At 38.7% G+C, this 18,604-nt stretch overlaps 1 protein-coding gene across 9 annotated transcripts in view; it reads left to right on the top strand.

Moving 5' to 3' along the window:
• Positions 1–18,604, top strand: part of SCMH1 (Scm polycomb group protein homolog 1) — a 172,334-nt gene that overhangs the window by 42,559 nt on the left and 111,171 nt on the right. For 8 of the 9 annotated variants that reach the window (XM_040627450.1, XM_008699363.2, XM_008699364.2 and 5 more), the window contains 2 exons: positions 12,848–12,916; positions 13,431–13,454. In XM_040627450.1, the coding sequence (XP_040483384.1) occupies positions 12,848–12,916; positions 13,431–13,454 (93 nt within the window). Of the gene's footprint in view, positions 1–3,883; positions 4,014–12,847; positions 12,917–13,430; positions 13,455–18,604 lie in introns of all 9 variants that reach the window. The other variant, XM_040627451.1, reaches the window with a different exon arrangement.

The following is an 18,604-nucleotide window of genomic DNA, read 5'->3' on the forward strand; positions in this document are numbered from 1 at the left end:
CAAGAAGTTATCTTACCTTTGCTTCCATACCCTCCATGATGGTAGAGTCATACCTTTCCTTCCCAGAGTTTATCTGATGGTTGGATACTTCTGACTGCCAGAAAGTTTTCCCTAGTAATGAGCTGAAGCCCGTCTACCTGTAGCTTCCACTCACTAGTCCTAGTTCTGTCCCTTGGGGTACTATTGAACAAGTAGAGCGAATCTCATCCCTCCTGTACATGAGAACATGTCAGGTATTTGCAAACAGCTCTCCTGTTTCCCCTGAGTCTTCTCGTCTCCTGGTTAAACCTCCACAGTTTCTTAAACCTTTACTCTCCTTGTTGCTTTCCTTTGAATAGGATTGTGTGCCTGTATCTCATTCAGAGTAGAGGGTCTAGATTTGAACATAAAACTTCACCTCCAGAGTCTCCTGACTGGCGGTGTAGATCATCCAGTACTGTTAACTCTTTTTTTTTTTTTTTTGGATACTGATGGAAATGATGGTGGTGGTGGTGCATTACTTAGTTCATGACATCAGAGCCATATATGTCTGCCAGGAAGTATGATGCGGCACCTCTGGTCCACTAAACTTCTTCCCTGTTCAGGAAACATGAGCCAGATGTGCAGAAAGCATTAGCCTCTCTTAGGCTCTGGATCACACCTCTGTAAGCCTCTGGAAAGGGGACACATTATACGTAGTTGAAGTCTGCTAGGACTGCCTGCAAAACAAAGGGAGTTACAGCTTCTCTGCATTTTCATTAGCTATTCATTGCTAACTGCTTTGCTTGTTAAAGGAAATACTGATGTTCTCTGGGGTTCCTCTCTCTGTGTGCACGTGCAGAGATGTATAATTGCTACAGAGGGAGTGGGGGCAGGGATGATTGCCAAGGAGAGATCTGTTCCATCTTCTTTGTTCACATCTGCTGCATGCACAAGACAGGATTTATTGCTCTCTTCGAGAAAGGGATTGCCTAGCTTGCTTCCCCTTCCCCCTCTTCTGGCAGATCATCCCAGAGGAATATTACCATCTCATCACGCTTCTCTCTGAACAGAGTAAAAGTAAATGCAGGAGAGCTGGAGGCAGAGAATCAGCTAAAAGGCACTAGGAATAGTTGCTAATAAGAGAGTGGCTAATCAGTGGTACATCCCAGACTAGTCCCTTGTCTGTCTCCTGCCTCCTCTGTAGGTTGTCCTCCATGGCCACAGTGGGGCAGGTGTTCTCCCAGCTTTTCCTTTTTGATCGCTATGCTTCTCAGCATAGGATTATGGTTTATTAAAATCACAACTGCTTTGTAACATTGAAAGAGTTCTGTCTTAATGGGTTTTCAGAAGTACATTTGATGCTTCTTTTTTCTATTTTCCAGTTTCTATTTCTGAGAAAAACATCCCTCCTCCTCTCTCCCTTCTTCCCTTCCTCCCCACCCCCTCTCTCTCATTGATATGTGCATGTAAGCCTGCATTACTTCTTTTGTGTTTTCCAAGCTCTATGAATATTTAAAACATGGTACCTTTGGACATCCTCCATTTAATCTAGTTTTGCCTCATTAAATCCCAGACTATGCTTAATATTAATTCAGTGTCCAGATCAAGCTAATAAGCATCCGTGCTTCAGTTTTCACTGTAGCAAAGTGGGTAGAATATCTAAGTTGGGCTATTTTATATTAGAAGCATTTGTAGGGTTTCTTTCTTGTGAGTATTTTTGTCTTTTTTTTTTTTTTTTTTTTGAGAGAGAGGCAGTGTAGTTAAGAGCATAGTTTGGGATACTGGCTTTTCTACTGACTAACCTTTTAGAAAGTTATTCAGCCTCTCTGGGTATTATTTCCTCATTAGGTAAAAAGGGATAATGATACCATACTAAGTGGTCTCACACTGGTGAAGATTTCACAAGATGGTTTTATGGAAATATTTAGCACAATATCTGGTACATAGTAAACACTTAAAAATAATAGCTATGGAATGTTAAGAAAAATAATTATTATTGTTAATATATAAGTGATAATTTATAACTAAATTTTTTTCTTAATATATGAAGAATTTCTTCTACTTTTCCTTGCTTCAGGGGATGGCCTGTTATGATTGTTTTGCCACGTGTTAAAAGGATGCTTCCATAGCCTTGTAAATTTTTCTGCTACATATTATTTTTCTCTCAAGGGTTTCCAGAAATACCAGAACCCTTACATCCTCTAAGTCTTGCACTATCCAGTTCAGTCACCACCGGCCACATGCGTCTATTTAAATTTAATAAAAATTAAATGCAAACAAAAATGGAACTCTTCAGTCACACTGGCCACATTTCAAGGGCTGAAGAGCCACATGTGGCTAATGGCCGCCCACTAGATGGTACAGAACATTCTGGCATTAGAGGAAGTTCTACAGGACAGCACCGCTTTATTTTACTGGTCTATGCTCTTGTGCTCTTTTCTCAGAACTCAAAGAGGCTGTATTTTCTAGGATGTTCCACAGATTCCTCTCTTAATGTTTCAGGCTCCAGACTGCATTTGGAGGATGCAGGTTACTCTTCTTATTCCTGCCTCTTAGTGTCATTACAGTCTTTTGGAATACATAGAGGCACTTCCACTGCCCCCAAGAAGACTGCATTATGATAATCTTTTAAAGGTTCCGGTCCACAGTAAGAGGAAGCCAGAGGGAGAAGAGCCAAAGTAGAAGTAATTCTAGCAGATATTCCTTAGAGTTGTTACTCAAAAACTGAGTATTTGAATCCTTAGAGGCTAACTAGTAATAGGAGGCTGTAATGTCCTGTGTCCTCTTTGTAAGTACATTGTATGATTTCAGGATCTCAGTTTTCCCTCTGAGAATCAAGGTAGCAAACAGCAAGTTTTTCCTTAATAATCCCTATTAACTGTATTATGTGCTTTTAAAGCCATTTTTGTTCATTTGTTCTTCACAAAAACCTAGTTAAGCAAGTAGCATTGGGATTATCATCCCTATTTTGCTGATAAGAAAACTGAGGCTCAGTGTAGTTCAATTAGTTGCCTAAACTCTTTAAGGGAGAGTACAGTTGACATTCAAAATGATACAGTTTTAACTTCCAATTTCCTATTTGTTTTGTTTTGTCTTTATTTTGTTTTGCTTTATTTTACTACCAGTCAGACTATGGTAAAAGAAAGAGTGAAGATTCTCTAGGGCAACTTGGAAACTGAGTAGTGTTGCATGGGGCAGGTGCTCTAAAAGAATGACTATGGCCTCGTTTGTCCTATGACCATGTGTATTAGCCTGCTCAGACTTTCAGGCTGGGTGGCTTACACAACAGAAATTAATTTTCTCACAGTTTCTAGTCTGGAACACCAAGATCAAGAGGCTAGCAGGGCTTGTTTCTGGTCAGGCCTCTTCTCAGCTTACAGACAATCACGTCCTCACCTGGCCTTTTTCTCTGTGTGTGTTTGTGGAGAGAGAGGGAGGGGGAGAGATCTCTGATGTCTCTTTCTCATCTTACAAGGACAAATTAGGGCCCCACCCTTATGACCTCTTTTAACCTTAGTTACCTCCTTGAAAGTCCTATCTCCAAATATCTCATTAATAGGGAGTTAGGACTATGTTCTAGGAATTGTGGGAGAGTCCATAATACCGTGTTAATGGATTTTTAGTATCTTTTGAGTTTTTGGCTTAACCTGGTTAGTTGGAAATTATATTTATATTCAGTATTTACATGGGACCAAATGTAGAAAATATCTGTATTCTTGATTTCTGTGACTATGGGGCTTAGTTAAATTAAACCTGTGGTACTTGCTATAAGTTACTACCCAACCCTGAGATATTCTAATAAGCAAAAAAGATGTGTCTAAATGTCCTACTTTTTAAATAATGTAGCCAGTTTGTTAATACTTAAGTCTCAGTACTTTAAGGGGTAATAAGTGTCCTCCTTCCTCCCACCCCCATTTTACAGATGGAGAAATTAACATACAGAAAAACTGACTTGTCAGAGGTCAGAGTAAGGTATTGGTGGATCCAGGGATAAATCCCAAACTTCTTAATTCATTGACCTGTGTTAAGTCCATTGACTATGCAGCCTAGTGGTAAGTATCTTTTTACCCTATTCTGGAGGTAAGAGGGATTAGGAGATTTAGCAAGGGCTGACTCTAGGGAATTCCTCATTACTAATTATATCATTCATTATCCATTTCTTTTAGCCATGATGTCTCTTTTGTCATTTTGTCATCAATTTTTCAGGTCGTGGAAGGAATTGGAAGTTTCGCTTTTTAAATTCCTAAAGATATTTCTGTAACAGTTCATCCACACTTGAGATTATTATTAAGAAAAGAAAGAAGAACCTATTATTTAATGAATTTGTTCTATACGTTAGGCACCATGTTAGATGCTTTGTCTAGCTTTTAAATATTATTTGTCATTAAAACTTATAGCCATTTCAGGAAGGTATGTATTCTTGCCATTTTTATAGCACCATTTTTAATAGTATTAGTTGAATTTAATAAAAACATTTCATAACTTTCAGAGTTTACATTCTAAAGAAAATTTTAGCTTTGTAGAAACTAAGAACCTTATCAAGAATCTTTAAATATAAAATCTATTTTAAGCATAGGTTTCTGGTTTATTATGTCTTATCCCTTTTTTATCCTTTGCTTGGGATTTTCTGAGGTGGGATGATTTGTCTTATCTGAGATTAAGGTAAACTTGTTCTTCCACTTGATACTAAAATCATGAGAGTTTCTCTAAAGCCTTTTCTTCTATCTCTACATCGGAAATAGTTAGGGTCCCTTTAATTACTAGGACTACAACTAAGCCGTGTGAAAAGCAAGAGTGTAATGAGCCTCCAGAGCCAACGTCCCGTAGGCCATTGGTATATTCTCTCCTCTGTCCCTCACTACTTCTCTGCCCATGGGCTGCTTTTTGCTCATTTTAGATCTGCTTTCTCCATTATAGTAAAAAATACAGCCACATTTTACTTGTCTTAGCCTACTCTCTAACATGCCTCCTGCTCTGAACTACAGTGGCCCAATATGGCACTGTCCATTAGAAATAGAGTGCAAGTTACATATGTAATTTTAAATTTTCTAGTAGCCACATTGAAAAAGGTAAAGAAGGAACAGAGGAATTAATTTTAATAATTAATTTAATAATATATTTTACTTAACTTGTGTATCTAAAATACTATTTTGACACCAATATAAAAATACATAATGAGCTGTTCTACATTCCTTTTTTTCATATTCAGTCTTCAGAATCTGGTGTGTGTTTTACAGTGATAGCACATCTCAGTGTGGACACCAAGTTTTGTCAGAAATACTTGATCTGCATTTAGATTTCAACAATTTTCAATTGAAAAAGTAGATTCCCATACCAAGTTTTATTCCAAACAAGGTGGGGGGATGGGGCATTAAGGAGGGCACGTGATGTAATGAGCACTGAGTGTTATATGCAACTGATGAATCACTGAATTCTACCTATGCAACTAATTAAAAAAAAAGTTTTCCCTATAACGGTACTGAATGTCAGTTATAAATTTAAATTAATAAAAAGTTAAAACAATTAAATATTTACTTCCTTAGTCATACTAGCCACATTTCAGGTGCTGCATATGGCTAGTGGCTACCATATTGGACAGAGGAAGTCTAGCATAATGCTTCATGGCACCATTTCTTTCTTTACATTATTCTGTCTCTGTGATATACTTTTCTTATTATTCCATTCTGACTCAATTCCTTTTCCATGGTCTTAATTTCTCCTCCCACCCTCTCCCCAGATAGAACTGGCTCCTACCCTCTCCTCTACCTTCTGAGCCCCTGTATACTTTTAATGTGGCCCCCATAATACTTTATCACACTTACTTAGGTATCTTACTCCCTCTTCTAGACTGAAGGGAGAGTACCTTGTTATTTTTTGAATCCCCCATTACCTGGCACAGGGCTGGAACCTATGTGTAGTCAAAGAATTTTTGTTTAAAGAGTGAATGAATATAATTTCAATCTGGAAATAGGAAAAGCTTTAGAGGGTTATTTTGAAAATAGCAAATTGGAGGGGTACCTGGGTGGCTTAGTCAGTTAAGCATCTGCCTTTGGCTCAGGTCATGATCCCGGGGTCCTGGGATCAAGCCCTGCATTGGTTCCTGCTTCTCCCTCTCCCCTGCTTGTGCTCTTTCTCTCTAATAAATCAATAAAATCTTTTTTTAAAAAAAGAAAATAGCAAATCGGAAGTAGAATTTAAATGTCAAATTTAATGTCAGAACAAGATTCAGTCAATCCACTGTCTTTTAAGCCTATAACATTGCATTCATTCATTCATTTCATGAACTTGAACACATGAGATGTAAAGGAGAATAAGACATAATTTATACTGCTAAATAGTTCATAGTTGGGATGTGTGCATGTGATCAGACACACACACACAAGATATGGATGCATTGCTGTCTCATAATATTGTTTGTTGCTTAGTGAAATAGAACTCCAAGGTTGAGTAGGATCTTAGAAGTTTATGTAATTAATCCCTTTCCAACCCATAAATTCCTTCTCAGCTTGGAAAAGTTTCAGCATCTTTGGTGATAAGTGGTACCCAGCCTTTCTGCTTATACTTTAGGGAATGAGTAACGCTCCTCTGCAGGGTGGTTCTCATTGCCAGGAGGTCTCTGCCTCCCTGCAGTGAATGCTGTTGCAGATGCCTCCAGTCAAAGACCCCATTTTGTGGACCTCTGGTTTAGAATTTAAACTTCATGAGAAGCAGGCGTTTTTATCTGTTTAGTGGTCTATCTTCAGTGCTATTCTAGGCATTTGCCTGACAAATAGCAGATAATGAATGTTTATTGAATTAAGAAGTCTGTAGAAACAGGATTCGGGCGTTAATTCAGTTTTCTGTTTGTGAACTATTATTACGTATCTTTCATTGCTGTTGCCCGACCAACCCTTCCCCCTCCGTGGCACTGTTAAACTTTCTGAGCCCCAGATTCTTATTCTTCACCTGCAAATAGGTATTGGTAATACCTGCGATGATCTATGTGAAAATGCCTGGTGCAGGGCCCGGTCTATGGTAATGGTAGATGTTAGCTGAATCTGAAATGGCATCAGCACGGCAGCCTCTGAGCCTCCTGATAGCCCAGAAATGCAAGTCCATTTTTTCATTAATTGAATGTTTTAAATTGTGATAAAAGGGGCACCTGGGTGGCTCAGGCAGTTAAGTGTCTGCCTTCTGCTCAGGTCATGATCCTGGGGTCCTGGGATCGAGCCCCGCTTTGCCCCTGCTGAACAAGGGGTCTGCTTCTCCCTCTCCCTCTGCCCCTCCCCACCACTCATGCTCTCTCTTGCTCTCTCTCTCTCAAATAAAATCTTTTTAAAAATTGTAATAAAAGACATAAACTTGAAATTTACCATTTTAATCATTTTAAGTGTACAGTTTAGTGGCATTGAGTACAGTCACATACTTGTGCAACCATTTCCACCATCCATCTGCAGAACATTTTCATCTTGCAAAACTGAAACTGAAACTCTGTATTCATTAAACGATAGCAAGCACATTTTTAATATTAGCCTAGGTATTGAAATTTGTATAGAAAAAATTCCAAAATCAATATATAAATGACTTCTCTATTATCTACAGTTTTAGTATTCCTTATTTAACATGAATAATTGATATCTAATTACAGTGGATTCTGTATGTAAGTATCCATTTATGTGTTAGAATTGTTTTGATGAAAGCTTGAATTTAAACATTGACTTCTTAACATGTGTGATTTTCTCAAATTACATAACTGTTTCTGAGTTTGGTAAAAAGACAAACTGGTTTTTTTTTCCTTTTTTTTGTTTTTTTGTTTTTCCTTTTTTCTTTTTTTTTAGTGCTTGCTGTGTGCCAAGCCCCAGGGATACTGACTGGGTAGTAGGATTTAGCTCCGACACTGTGGGGCAGGTATAGAAGTGGGAGGTAGAGATGGCGCTCTGCTTAAGGATTTTGCCAGAAAGCTATTATGAAGTAACATTTATTCTGGACTGTGGTGAATAAATAGGAATCTCCCAAGTAGAGAAGTTGGGGGGGGGGTCTAGACGCAGAAAACGGTATGGCATGTTTATTATGGAGACAGTTTAGGTTTTGATCTTTGAAGACTTTTAAAGGAGTAGCGACAAGTTTTATCTATTGTGTATTTTAGAAAGTGAGTGCTAGAGGATGGATTGGCGAGGGATGGGGTCCCACACGTGACTGAAGTAATTGTTTCTGTCAGGCAGGGGAGAGAGAATGAAACCTTAAACTCAGAATAGGAGCAGAGGAGATGGTCACTTCAGAGGGAGAATTGACAGATTTTGGTAACTGGTTGGATCTGCAGGACAAGAGAGGACAGTTAAGGAGGACTCGGTTTCTGATTTGTTGCTGTTAACTGGGAGAGGGATGACCAGAGAAGAAATATACTGCCTGAGGAGAGAGAATAAAATAACCCTGATTACTTAAAAATAGTAGCTACATACCATTATGTATTCTGAAACATGGCCATTAATCTTAGAATGCTTTGAAAAATAACTAGCCCCTTTTTTTTAATGTGTGGAATTCTATCAGAGGCTGCATTTTGTTCATTTAAGAATTGATACAGGAATGATTCCCTAATCTACTGAGTAATTTGTGGTGATGCTTAAAAATTAAGCAGTTTGTAATGAATGTAGAAGTTGCCTCCTTTTCTTCTTTGGGGACTGCTTTCCAGGTTCCACTTGTTTGTGCCAGGAGGTTCAGATATTTCTTCTCAGAAGTTCCTTTTTCATTGTCTTGTGGAGCCTTATTTGACGCCTTTCTCCCAGTTAATTGTGTTAATTATTTTGTTCATTTTGCTTCATTGTTGAGTCTGGCTTTATTTTTTCTCTTTACTAGAGTATTTTTTTCATAAATTGTATTGGTTGCTTTTGAATTGTTTTATTAGTTTTATTAGTGATCTTACAGCCTGATTTCTATTTATTGTGGCTTCCCGAATATGTTTTGTGTATACTGGTAGCTCATCTTTATGTAAGCGATAGAAAGTGAAAACTTGTACATAAGTGGAATATATCTTGTATATTTAATTTTTAAGAATACATTATTTCTAATTATATGGGCTCTGGGAAACAAACTGAGGGCTTCAGAGGGGAGGGGGGAGGGGGATTGGGATAGGCCGGTGATGGGTATTAAGGAGGGCACGAATTGCATGGTGCACTGGGTGTTATACGCAAACAGTGAATCATGGAACACTACATCAAAAACTAATGATGTACTGTATGGTGACTAACATAACATAATAAAAATTTTTAAAAAAAATAATTTTTTAAAAATTGTGAAAACTTAAATATAAATTCAGTTACATCCTAATATCTTTTGTCTCTGTCAGCAATTTTTTAGCCTGAAGGCAAACACTTAGGATGGGACACTGGCCAGTGTGACTGGAGTGTAGTGGACAAGGGAAAAGTCATAGAGGATAAGATCAGAGACATGGCAGCAGCCCAATCCTGCATAGCTCTGCAAGGCACCCTTAACTCAGTGGGAAGCTATTGGGAAGCCATCCTTAAGCAAATGAATGACATTATCTGTTTTGTGTTTTCAAGTGCTTGCTCTGGGGGTGCCTGGGTGGCTCAGTCAGTTAAGCATCTGACTCAAGATTTTGGCTCCTCATGATCTCAGGGTCCTGAGATTGAGCCTCCCCCCCCAATCAGACTGTGCTCAGTGGGGAGTCTGCTTGAAATTCTCTCCTCCTTCTTCCCCCTCCCCTCCCCTCATGCTCTCTGTCTTGCTTGCTCTCTAAAATAAATAAATAAATCTTTAAAAATAAATAAATAAAATGCTCACTCTAAGCCCTGTATGATGAGTAGGTTGGAGTAGGCCAAGAGTGGAAGCACGGATTCCAGTTAGCAGGCTGTCATAATGGTCCAGGTAAGAGGGACAGTGACTGGAACTGGACTGTGAGCCATGGGATGAGAGTGGGGAATGGGTTGGGGACATGGTCCAAAGGAGCTTACTGAGTGGATGTGAGTGTGAAGGAAATAGAGGCATCAAGGATAACTTCAGGGATTTTTGGCTTGAGCAACTCAGTGATGGAGATGCTGTTTAGTGGCTTGGAGCAGACAAAAAGAGGAACAGATCGTCTTCCCCAAACCAGTAAATGGCATCTCCATCCCATACGATTTCATTCATATGTGGAATTTAAGAAACAAAACAAATAAGCAGAGGGGGAACAAAGGGAGCGAGAGAGAGACAAACCAAGAAACAGACTCTTAACTATAGAGAACAAGGTGATGGTTACTAGAGGGGAGGTGGTGGGGAATGGGTGAAATAGATGATGGGGATTACAGAGGGCGCTTGTTGATGAGCACTGGGTGATGTATGGAAGTGTCCGATCACTAGACTGCACACCTGAAATTAATATTACATTATATGTTAACTAACTGGAGTTTAAATTAAAACTTAAAAAAAAAAGAGGAACGGATTGGCAAGAGGTGGCATTCTGTTTTAGCCATGTTAAGTTTGAAATGTCTGGTTTGATAACCTTGTAGAGATGGCCTGTAGGTAGTCACATATGTAAGCATGGAATTCCAAAAGGAGGCCAATGCTAGGAATATGAATTTGGGAGTGATCTCAGTGGAGTAGTAAACAGAAAAACCCTGTCTGAATGAGGAGATAATGTGAAGAAGCGAGGAGGCAATGACTATAGACAACTCTTAAAATAAATTTCCCTGAGAAATAGAAGGATATAGCAGGAGGGATCTATGTGGGATTAAGAGAGGGGAGGTGTTTGTTTTGTGTGTTTGTCTGGGGTTTTTTTTGTTTTGTTTTGTTTTTCTTTTTAATTTTTTTATCATGTTCAATTAGCCAACATATAGTACAGCATAAGTTTTTGATGTAGTGTTCAAAGATTCGTTAGTTGCGTATAATACCCCGTGCTCATCACGTCATGTGCCCTCCTTAATACCCATCACCCGACTACCCCTTCCCCCACCCCCCTTCTGTAACCCACAGTTTGTTTCCTGGAGTCCAGAGTCTCTCATGGTTTGTCACCTTCTTTGAATCCTTCCCATTCAGTTTTCCCTCCCTTCCCCTATGACCCTCTGCGCTATTCCTTATATTCCACCTATGAGTGACACCATATGATACTTGTCTTTCTCTGCTTGACTTATTTCACTTAGCATAATCCCCTCCAGTTTGTGTGTTTTGGTAGGAGATGATGGAGCAGTAAGGATGCGGATGCAAATGGTCTATTAGAACAGGAATACTTGCAAAGTCCTTGAGAGGATGAGAGGAAATGGGATGTGGAGCAAAACTGGAGGGTTGCCTTTTGATAAAAACAGACACCTCATCCACAGCAATAGGAGAGCAGTCAGACAGAACGATGAGTGAGTAGATTCATTCATTCACCAAACACCGGCCTGAGCACCTGCTACTATGCTGTGCATGGCGGATATACCACTAACCAGGATCAGGTCGGTACCTTCCTGAAATGAGTGGCATAGAGAAGGTGCCTATCCCTTATTTCTGTTTTCTCAGTGAACACTGAATTAACGTCATCCCTGAGAGTAAAGGTGAGGGAGGGAATATTTGGAGTATGTAGAGAGAGAAAAATATATGAATTTTTTTTTGAAGGTGGAAACGCAAACACAGTACAGAAATGTAGTATTATCTCTAAATGGTGTTAGGTGGCATTTGAGAATTATGGCCATGAGTTTAAAGTGAGACCAGTAAGCTTCCATTTGTTTTTCTTTAGCCCTTGTGAGCAATTGCGGTAGGCATGGTATATAGGTGAATAAGTGGCTTTAATCAGAGTGAAGACTAAGGCTTTGCTAGGCAAATTTGACAAAAGAGAAGTGGAAGGGAGTTAAGAGTGTTTGCCTAGGAGTGTTTTTAATGAGGGACGATGGAATCTGAGTTGGGTAAGAAGGGAAGTAAAAACATGATGGGTAATTGATGGCGAGAAAGTGGTAGGGTCAGTAGATTAATCTAAATTTTCAAACAAGGAAAATATATTTCCATTATATAAGTAACTTATCCTCTTTATAAAAAATTTGAAAATATATGAGATTAGAAAATAGGGGGGGAAATACGACCACCACCTAATGATTACCAGATGTTTATATTTGCTGTGTTTGCTGCTGCTTTTTTTTTTTTTTTTTTCCTAGTGATAACTTTGTAGGGTTAGTTTGCTAGGGCTGTAAATGTTGCTAGGGCTGTAAAGATTACAGACCTGGTGATTTAAACAGAAATTTATTTTCTCATAATTCTGGAGACTGGAAGTCAGAGATCAAGGTACAGGCAGGATTGTTTTTTTCTGAGGCCTCTCTCCTTGGCTTGTAGATGTCTGTCTTCTCCCTGTCTTCACATGGTCTTTTCTTGTCCCTGTATATGTCTAAATTTCCTCTTCTTATAAGGACACCAGTCTTATTGGATTAGGGCTCGCTGTGATGATCTCATTTTAATGTAATTACTTCTTTATAGGCCATATCTCCAAATACAATCACATTAGAATGCGGGGGGGGGGGGGGGGGGGTTGGACACAATTCAGTCCATAACAGGGGTTTTCTTTGTTTTCATAATTGCAATTATTCCATGAATATAATTTTTGATCTGATATTTTAGCAGATAACATTATAACTTAAACATATTCCTGTTTTGTTGTGTAGCCTTTGTAAAAATGTAACAGCTGCAAAATACTTCGTCACGTAATCAATGTACTGTGATATCTTAATCTGTCTTCTGAACACTTAGGTGCCCCCCCTTTTTTGTTATTATCAAAAGAAAACTAATGCTTTTTAAATAAAAGCTTTTTTCTGTATTTGGGAGCATTTCCTTAAAATACAATCTAAGAAGTGGATTACTTTATCAAAAACTGTGAATACATACTGCTAACTTAGAGAAGTATTGAATCTTGCATTTCCTTTTCACATGACTGTCTTCTCTCTTCCTGCAGTAATAGACTGGAATGATGTTAGAAAACACAAGTATGGTCACCTTTCAGAGTCTGCATCCCAGTATCAAGGTAAGAAAACAAAAACCTCTATGTAGCATGGAAAAATTTAATTTGACATCCTTACCAAGAAACCTTTGTTCTTAGAGGTGCAAAGAAACCTTTGTTCTTAGAGGTGCAAAGAGGTTCTCAGTGGTGCAAAGAACTCACTGGCTAAAGCAGAAGCAAATATTATAGTTTGTAGAGGTATCGATCAAAAGCAGTTTGCTTCGTTTTGAACCAGAAATCAGGAAACTTAGACTCTGAGTACAGGTAATTCCAAATTAGCTTCACAGCTTTAGACCTGATCGCTTGGCGTCTCTGCATTTCCAGTTTTTAAGACTTTCGCCTTGGGAGTGAGGCAGAATTCGGTGGTATATTCCACAACTACTAGTAACACACTAATAACCACTGAGTTATCTTTTAAACTGAGAGGGTTGAATTACACAAACTCTCAAGTCTTCATTTTACCTCAGAACGTCACCTTTCTGTCATTTTGGTATGTTTGTCACAATGACTTATGCTGTAACATTTTTTTCTTTAATAGAAGCTACTGACATCCTGGAACTAGGTAAGATTTCTTTCTTGTATTTCTGTTAAATATGGGTTACTAACCAAACCAGATGCCGTGCTGTCTGTCTCATGGACTAGTGAGTCACGTGCAGCCAGCGTCTCAGCTGTCAGGCCAAACCCTCCTTATCAGGAGGCACAGACCCAGCTAACGAAGATGGGGAGGGGAGAGTAGTTAATCTCACAGAGTCCAAGGGGGACCGGGGACCGACCCAAACTGGAAGCTACTCTTCATTCACCGAATTCAGAACTGAAACAAACCCCAACTGTCCATAAATCAGAATTTGGTGGGATTTCCCAAAAAGAAATTAGTCATGAGATATATTGAACTGAAGTTTAATCTAAAGATTTTCTAAATTTTGTAACTAAATACAATCAGAAATATTAACAATTGAAATAACAAGAGTCAAACAGCTGCTACGTTTAGTTTTCATCCCTATAGGGTATACCTCAGGACTAGGATTTGAAAAATAATGTCAATGTTAAAAATTCTTAATCAGCCTTCAGGATTTCTACATAAACGTCAGTCTTCTTAGTCCTTTAAGGTCTTTCTGTATGTTACATAAATATTAATATTCTAATGCCTTTATCAATTTTTGTTCAGATATTTTTGTATATTTTGTTACTGTGACTTCACGTGTTCAGCTCTATTATTATCATTGTCTTTTTGCTCCCTCTTGCCTTTTCTTCCAAAAACATTACTTTTATTGCCTGCTGACAAAGACGATAGCACAGAGCCCTAGACCAGGAGTTGGAACTCCCGGGCCCTCTGAAAGCCGGCTGCATTTAGGGACTCTGTGGTGCTGGTCCTGAGTTTTGTAACTTGGAAAATGGGGGTAATAATCCCATTCTCCCTACGTCACAGGGTTTTTAAGAAGATTACATGAGCTAATGGATGTGAAAGCATCTTAAAACCTCTCAAATACTTTTCAGCTGTAGAGGATTGTTATTTTCGTTCTGTTGAGGGACTATCCTCAGACATTACTCTAAGTCAAATCATGGAATATGCTTTGAAGTGAAGCATTCTATGAATGTGAGCTGAAGAAATGAATGAAATGAAATAATGCAGGTAAAGGGCCTAGCACTTAATACACAATAAATGAGGTCACTTTTTAATGACTTAAAACTTGCCTCAAGCTTTCTAAGGCACTGGTGTAGGGTAGAAAAATCATGAGCATAAGAATCAGATAGGCCTTGGTTCAGATTCCTATTCCCCACTTACCAGTTTTTTGACTTTGGGAAAATTACTTAATCGTTCTGAGCCTATTTCTTCATCTTTAAACTGGGAATAATGAACTTGGGAGATACTGATCACTGTGTGGGATGGTGTAGGCAAATGGAAGGTACTCAGTGAGAGCTGCTGTTGGTTTTGGTTTTGTTGCTAACGTGAGTGATAACAATTACATATGGTTCAGGGACAAGGGATGCTGTGAACAATCTATTTTGTTGATAGGGAATTGTAAAAAGTGGTTACTCAATGTAGCATAAAGTACTTAAAGTGATGTTAAAATCTGAAAGTATATTTTTCCTTGTGCAAGGAGCAGAGGCTGTGCTAACATAGCACAATCATAGCCAGGCACAGTCTCTGCCGAGTTAATCCTGCAGATTTCATTTTGCCCAACAAGCATAGAGAGCAACCCTGAATATCAAAGTGGAATGAAATTCAGTAGATTTCTAGAATCTCAGAGGCCTTAAAGGAAGAGGCCTTAAAATAATCGAACTTGGCTCAGCATTTCAAAATTCGACATTTTGAGTATCTTATAAAATGCCTTGTCTTGAACTCCTGAAAGTTACCGGGGACTTACAGCATCCTCAGGAACTCGCTTCATATTCAGACAAATATTTATGGGGCCAAAATCTGTTTCTTTGTAAATTCTGTCTGTCATACATACAACTTTTAGGGCAATACAGAATAGTTCAGCCAGTTTTTCACTCACCGGCCTCTAGTTATTAGGGACTACGTTCTCACTGCCACTCTTACCTTCCGAGCTGAAGTGCCATCATCTCATACCGGGATTATTAGAAGAGCGTGCTGCCTGGTCTTCCTGCCTCCAGCCTTGTCCGCCCTACTCCGTCCTTCACACCGCAGTCGGAGTGCCCCCCCTTCCTGGGGCCCCCAGTGCTGCCGTTCCTCATTCGTGTGGCGTAGGAGGTCTCTGCTCCTTGAACACCACTTTGATCTGAAACCTCTCTTCTAAACTGCTGGATTTTTAAAACTCTACCCATTAGCCATACCAAAATATTCAGTTTTGGAAAAGTACCTTTTCTCACTTCTGGGCCTTTATACATGCTTTTCTTTCAGTCTGAAAAAAAAAAGATTCTTAAAAGAATTTTCTCTCGGGGCACCTGGGTGGCTCAGTTAGCTAAGCATCTGCCTTCCTCTCAGGTTGTGATCCCAGGGTCCTGGGATTGAGTCCCATAGCGGGCTCCTTCCTCAGCGGGGAGTGTGCTTCTCCTTCTCCCTCTGCTCCCCACCCCCCGCTCCTTCTCTCTCTCTCTCAAATAAATAAATCTCAAAAAAAAAAAAAAAAGAATTTTCTCTCTTTTTGGCTGACTTCTTACTTATCCTTTTACACTTTAACGTAGAAGTGTAGAGGTTCCTTCCTCTGGGAACCCTTCCACAAGTCTTCCTGTAGCAGCCTCTGAGCCAAGCATAGCACCGATGGTAATTTACTATAGTTGGCTGTTTAGTTTCCGGCCCTCCCTGAAGCTCTGTGGGGTCAAGAACAATATTGTGATCGCGGTTGTATTTCTAGCGCCCGGCACAATGCTTTGATACACACGATAAATATATTTGTTGGATGGATAGATGGAAAAATGGCTCCAAGACTTTCCTTTCTTCTTCATGTTGAATGTTCGTTGTTCTTTCAGCTGCTCCTCAGGTGATATGGTTTTGTGTCCCTTCACCACTTAGGTCACCATTTAGGCTTTGGTTTGTTCTGTCCCTCTCAAAGTATAGCTCCCAGAACTAAATTTAATATCCCAGATGTGATTTCACTAGTCCAGAAAAGAGTAGCACTGTGACATGCTTGCTTCTTCTTTTCACTCACTTTTCATTTGCTATACTTTTATGGAGCCTGTGTTAAATTTCAGGCACTGTGTTAACCGTGAAGATTTAAAAAATAGTAATAAAGATAGCTCCTATCTGTAAAGAGCTTAAATAAATAATGATGATGATACGATGTGAAAAGTATGAAAATAAAGGTGTGAACAGGATGTCACAGGAGCTGGGAAATGGTGGGATTTGTTCTGAGAAATGGAGACTCAGACTTTTTTTTTTTTTTTTGGCTTGGTGTTTTATCTTTACTTGATTCATTAAAAATTATCAAGTTACTGATCTAAAAGGCCTACGGACACTGTTTTGAGAATGAACCACTATGTATCTCATAAACTTAAGCTTTGGACATTTTAAAATAACTGGGTTTTATTAGTGCTGGATATGCCATAACTTATTAATCAGTTGAAAGTGCCAAGAAGACATGGTTGAGGGTATGCCTATGAAAATACTTCCTCTATTTAGATTGGTTTTGAAATTACATGAAACAAACTGTTCCTCATGCTGGAATAGACTGATGAGGGGAACAGAACACAGATGCCAGGATAGGTCTGAATGTATATAAGAAGTTAAAATGTGATCAAGGTGACATTTCAGATCAGTGGGGAGAAGGTGATTTATTCAATAAATGGTGATGAGCACATTTATTGAGTAAAAGTAAAAAGGAAAGCAACATCTTTGCCTCGCCTGTCTGACAAAATAAATTCAAAATAGATCAGACATTTAAATGTGAAAAAATAGAAACCTGAGAAATCCTAGAAGAAAACATGAGTTAATATTTCTTATAATATTGAAGTGAAGAAAGCATGATGTGAAAGCCAGAAGTCATAAAAAAGACTGAGAAATTGAAGGGCAAATCCTTGCAGACTGAGACAGATGTCTGCAACATACATGACAGGCAAAGGACTAATATCTTTAATCTACATGGAACTCTTAGAATCTGAGAAAACAAAAGAATACCTTGGTGAAAAATGATAAAAATAAAATACAGGGGCGGCTGGGTGGCACAGTTGTTAAGCGTCTGCCTTCGGCTCAGGGTGTGATCCCGGTGTTCTGGGCTCGAGCCCCACATCAGGCTTCTCTGATAGGAGCCTGCTTCTTCCTCTCCCACTCTCCCTGCTTGTGTTCCCTCTCTCGCTGGCTGTCTCTCTCTGTCAAAATAAATAAATAAAATCTTTAAAAAATAAAATAAAATAAAATACAAACAGACTAATAAGCTTAAGATCAACTTTATTAGTAATCAAAGAATTGTATATAAAAGTATAACAGTATTTTGTTTTTTCTCTGGTAAGAGAAATTTATATGCAAAGAATTGCATATAAAAGTATAACAGTATTTTGTTTTTTCTCTGGTAAGATTTAACACAAGTATAGAGATTCTTAAAGCAGTTTTAGCAAGGATATAAGAAACATATTCTTATGTTCTACTGGTAAGAATTATATTGTATCAAAATATAAAACATACCTGCTCTTTGTCTACTAATCCCCCCTTAGAAATTTGCCCTAAAGTGATAATCTTAAAAGTGTTAAAAGATGTGTGAACAAAAATACTCATCAAAAATTAGAAAACATTTACATGACCGTCTAGAGTATTTAACAAATACTTTTGTTAACTAATGTAAATTATTGCACATATATACAATGGAACAGTTTTCAGACAGTAATCTCGGAGTAGAATTTCTGATCTGAAGACTATGATTGTCTTTATTTCTCTTAGGAATTTGGGTTCCGCACTTAAGGTGGAATGGGTAGAGTTATTGTAGAGAAATGTGGCTGAACAGTAGCCAGCATGAGTGAAGGTGTCTCACGTAACCAGGTCAAATTAGCAGCCTTTGAGAGATTTGGGACATGTTTAGAAAAAGAGATTGTACGTTATTATGTCCAGGACCATGGGTAGAGGTTAGAAGAAGGCAGACTTTGGCCAGGTATAAAGGGTAAAGTCTATCCATTTGTACTATTGAATAATAACTGAATAAGGAGTTTTTCAGCATTGGAAGTATTCAAGTAGAGGCTGGAGGGAGCTTCAGGTCTCAACTTTTATATCACCGCATCAAGATGCCTTTCTTGACCATCTGCCTAAAATACCACACACATACC

Source organism: Ursus maritimus, unplaced genomic scaffold, assembly GCF_017311325.1.
Source record: "Ursus maritimus isolate PB19 unplaced genomic scaffold, ASM1731132v1 scaffold_12, whole genome shotgun sequence".
NCBI classification, from domain to species: domain Eukaryota; kingdom Metazoa; phylum Chordata; class Mammalia; order Carnivora; family Ursidae; genus Ursus; species Ursus maritimus.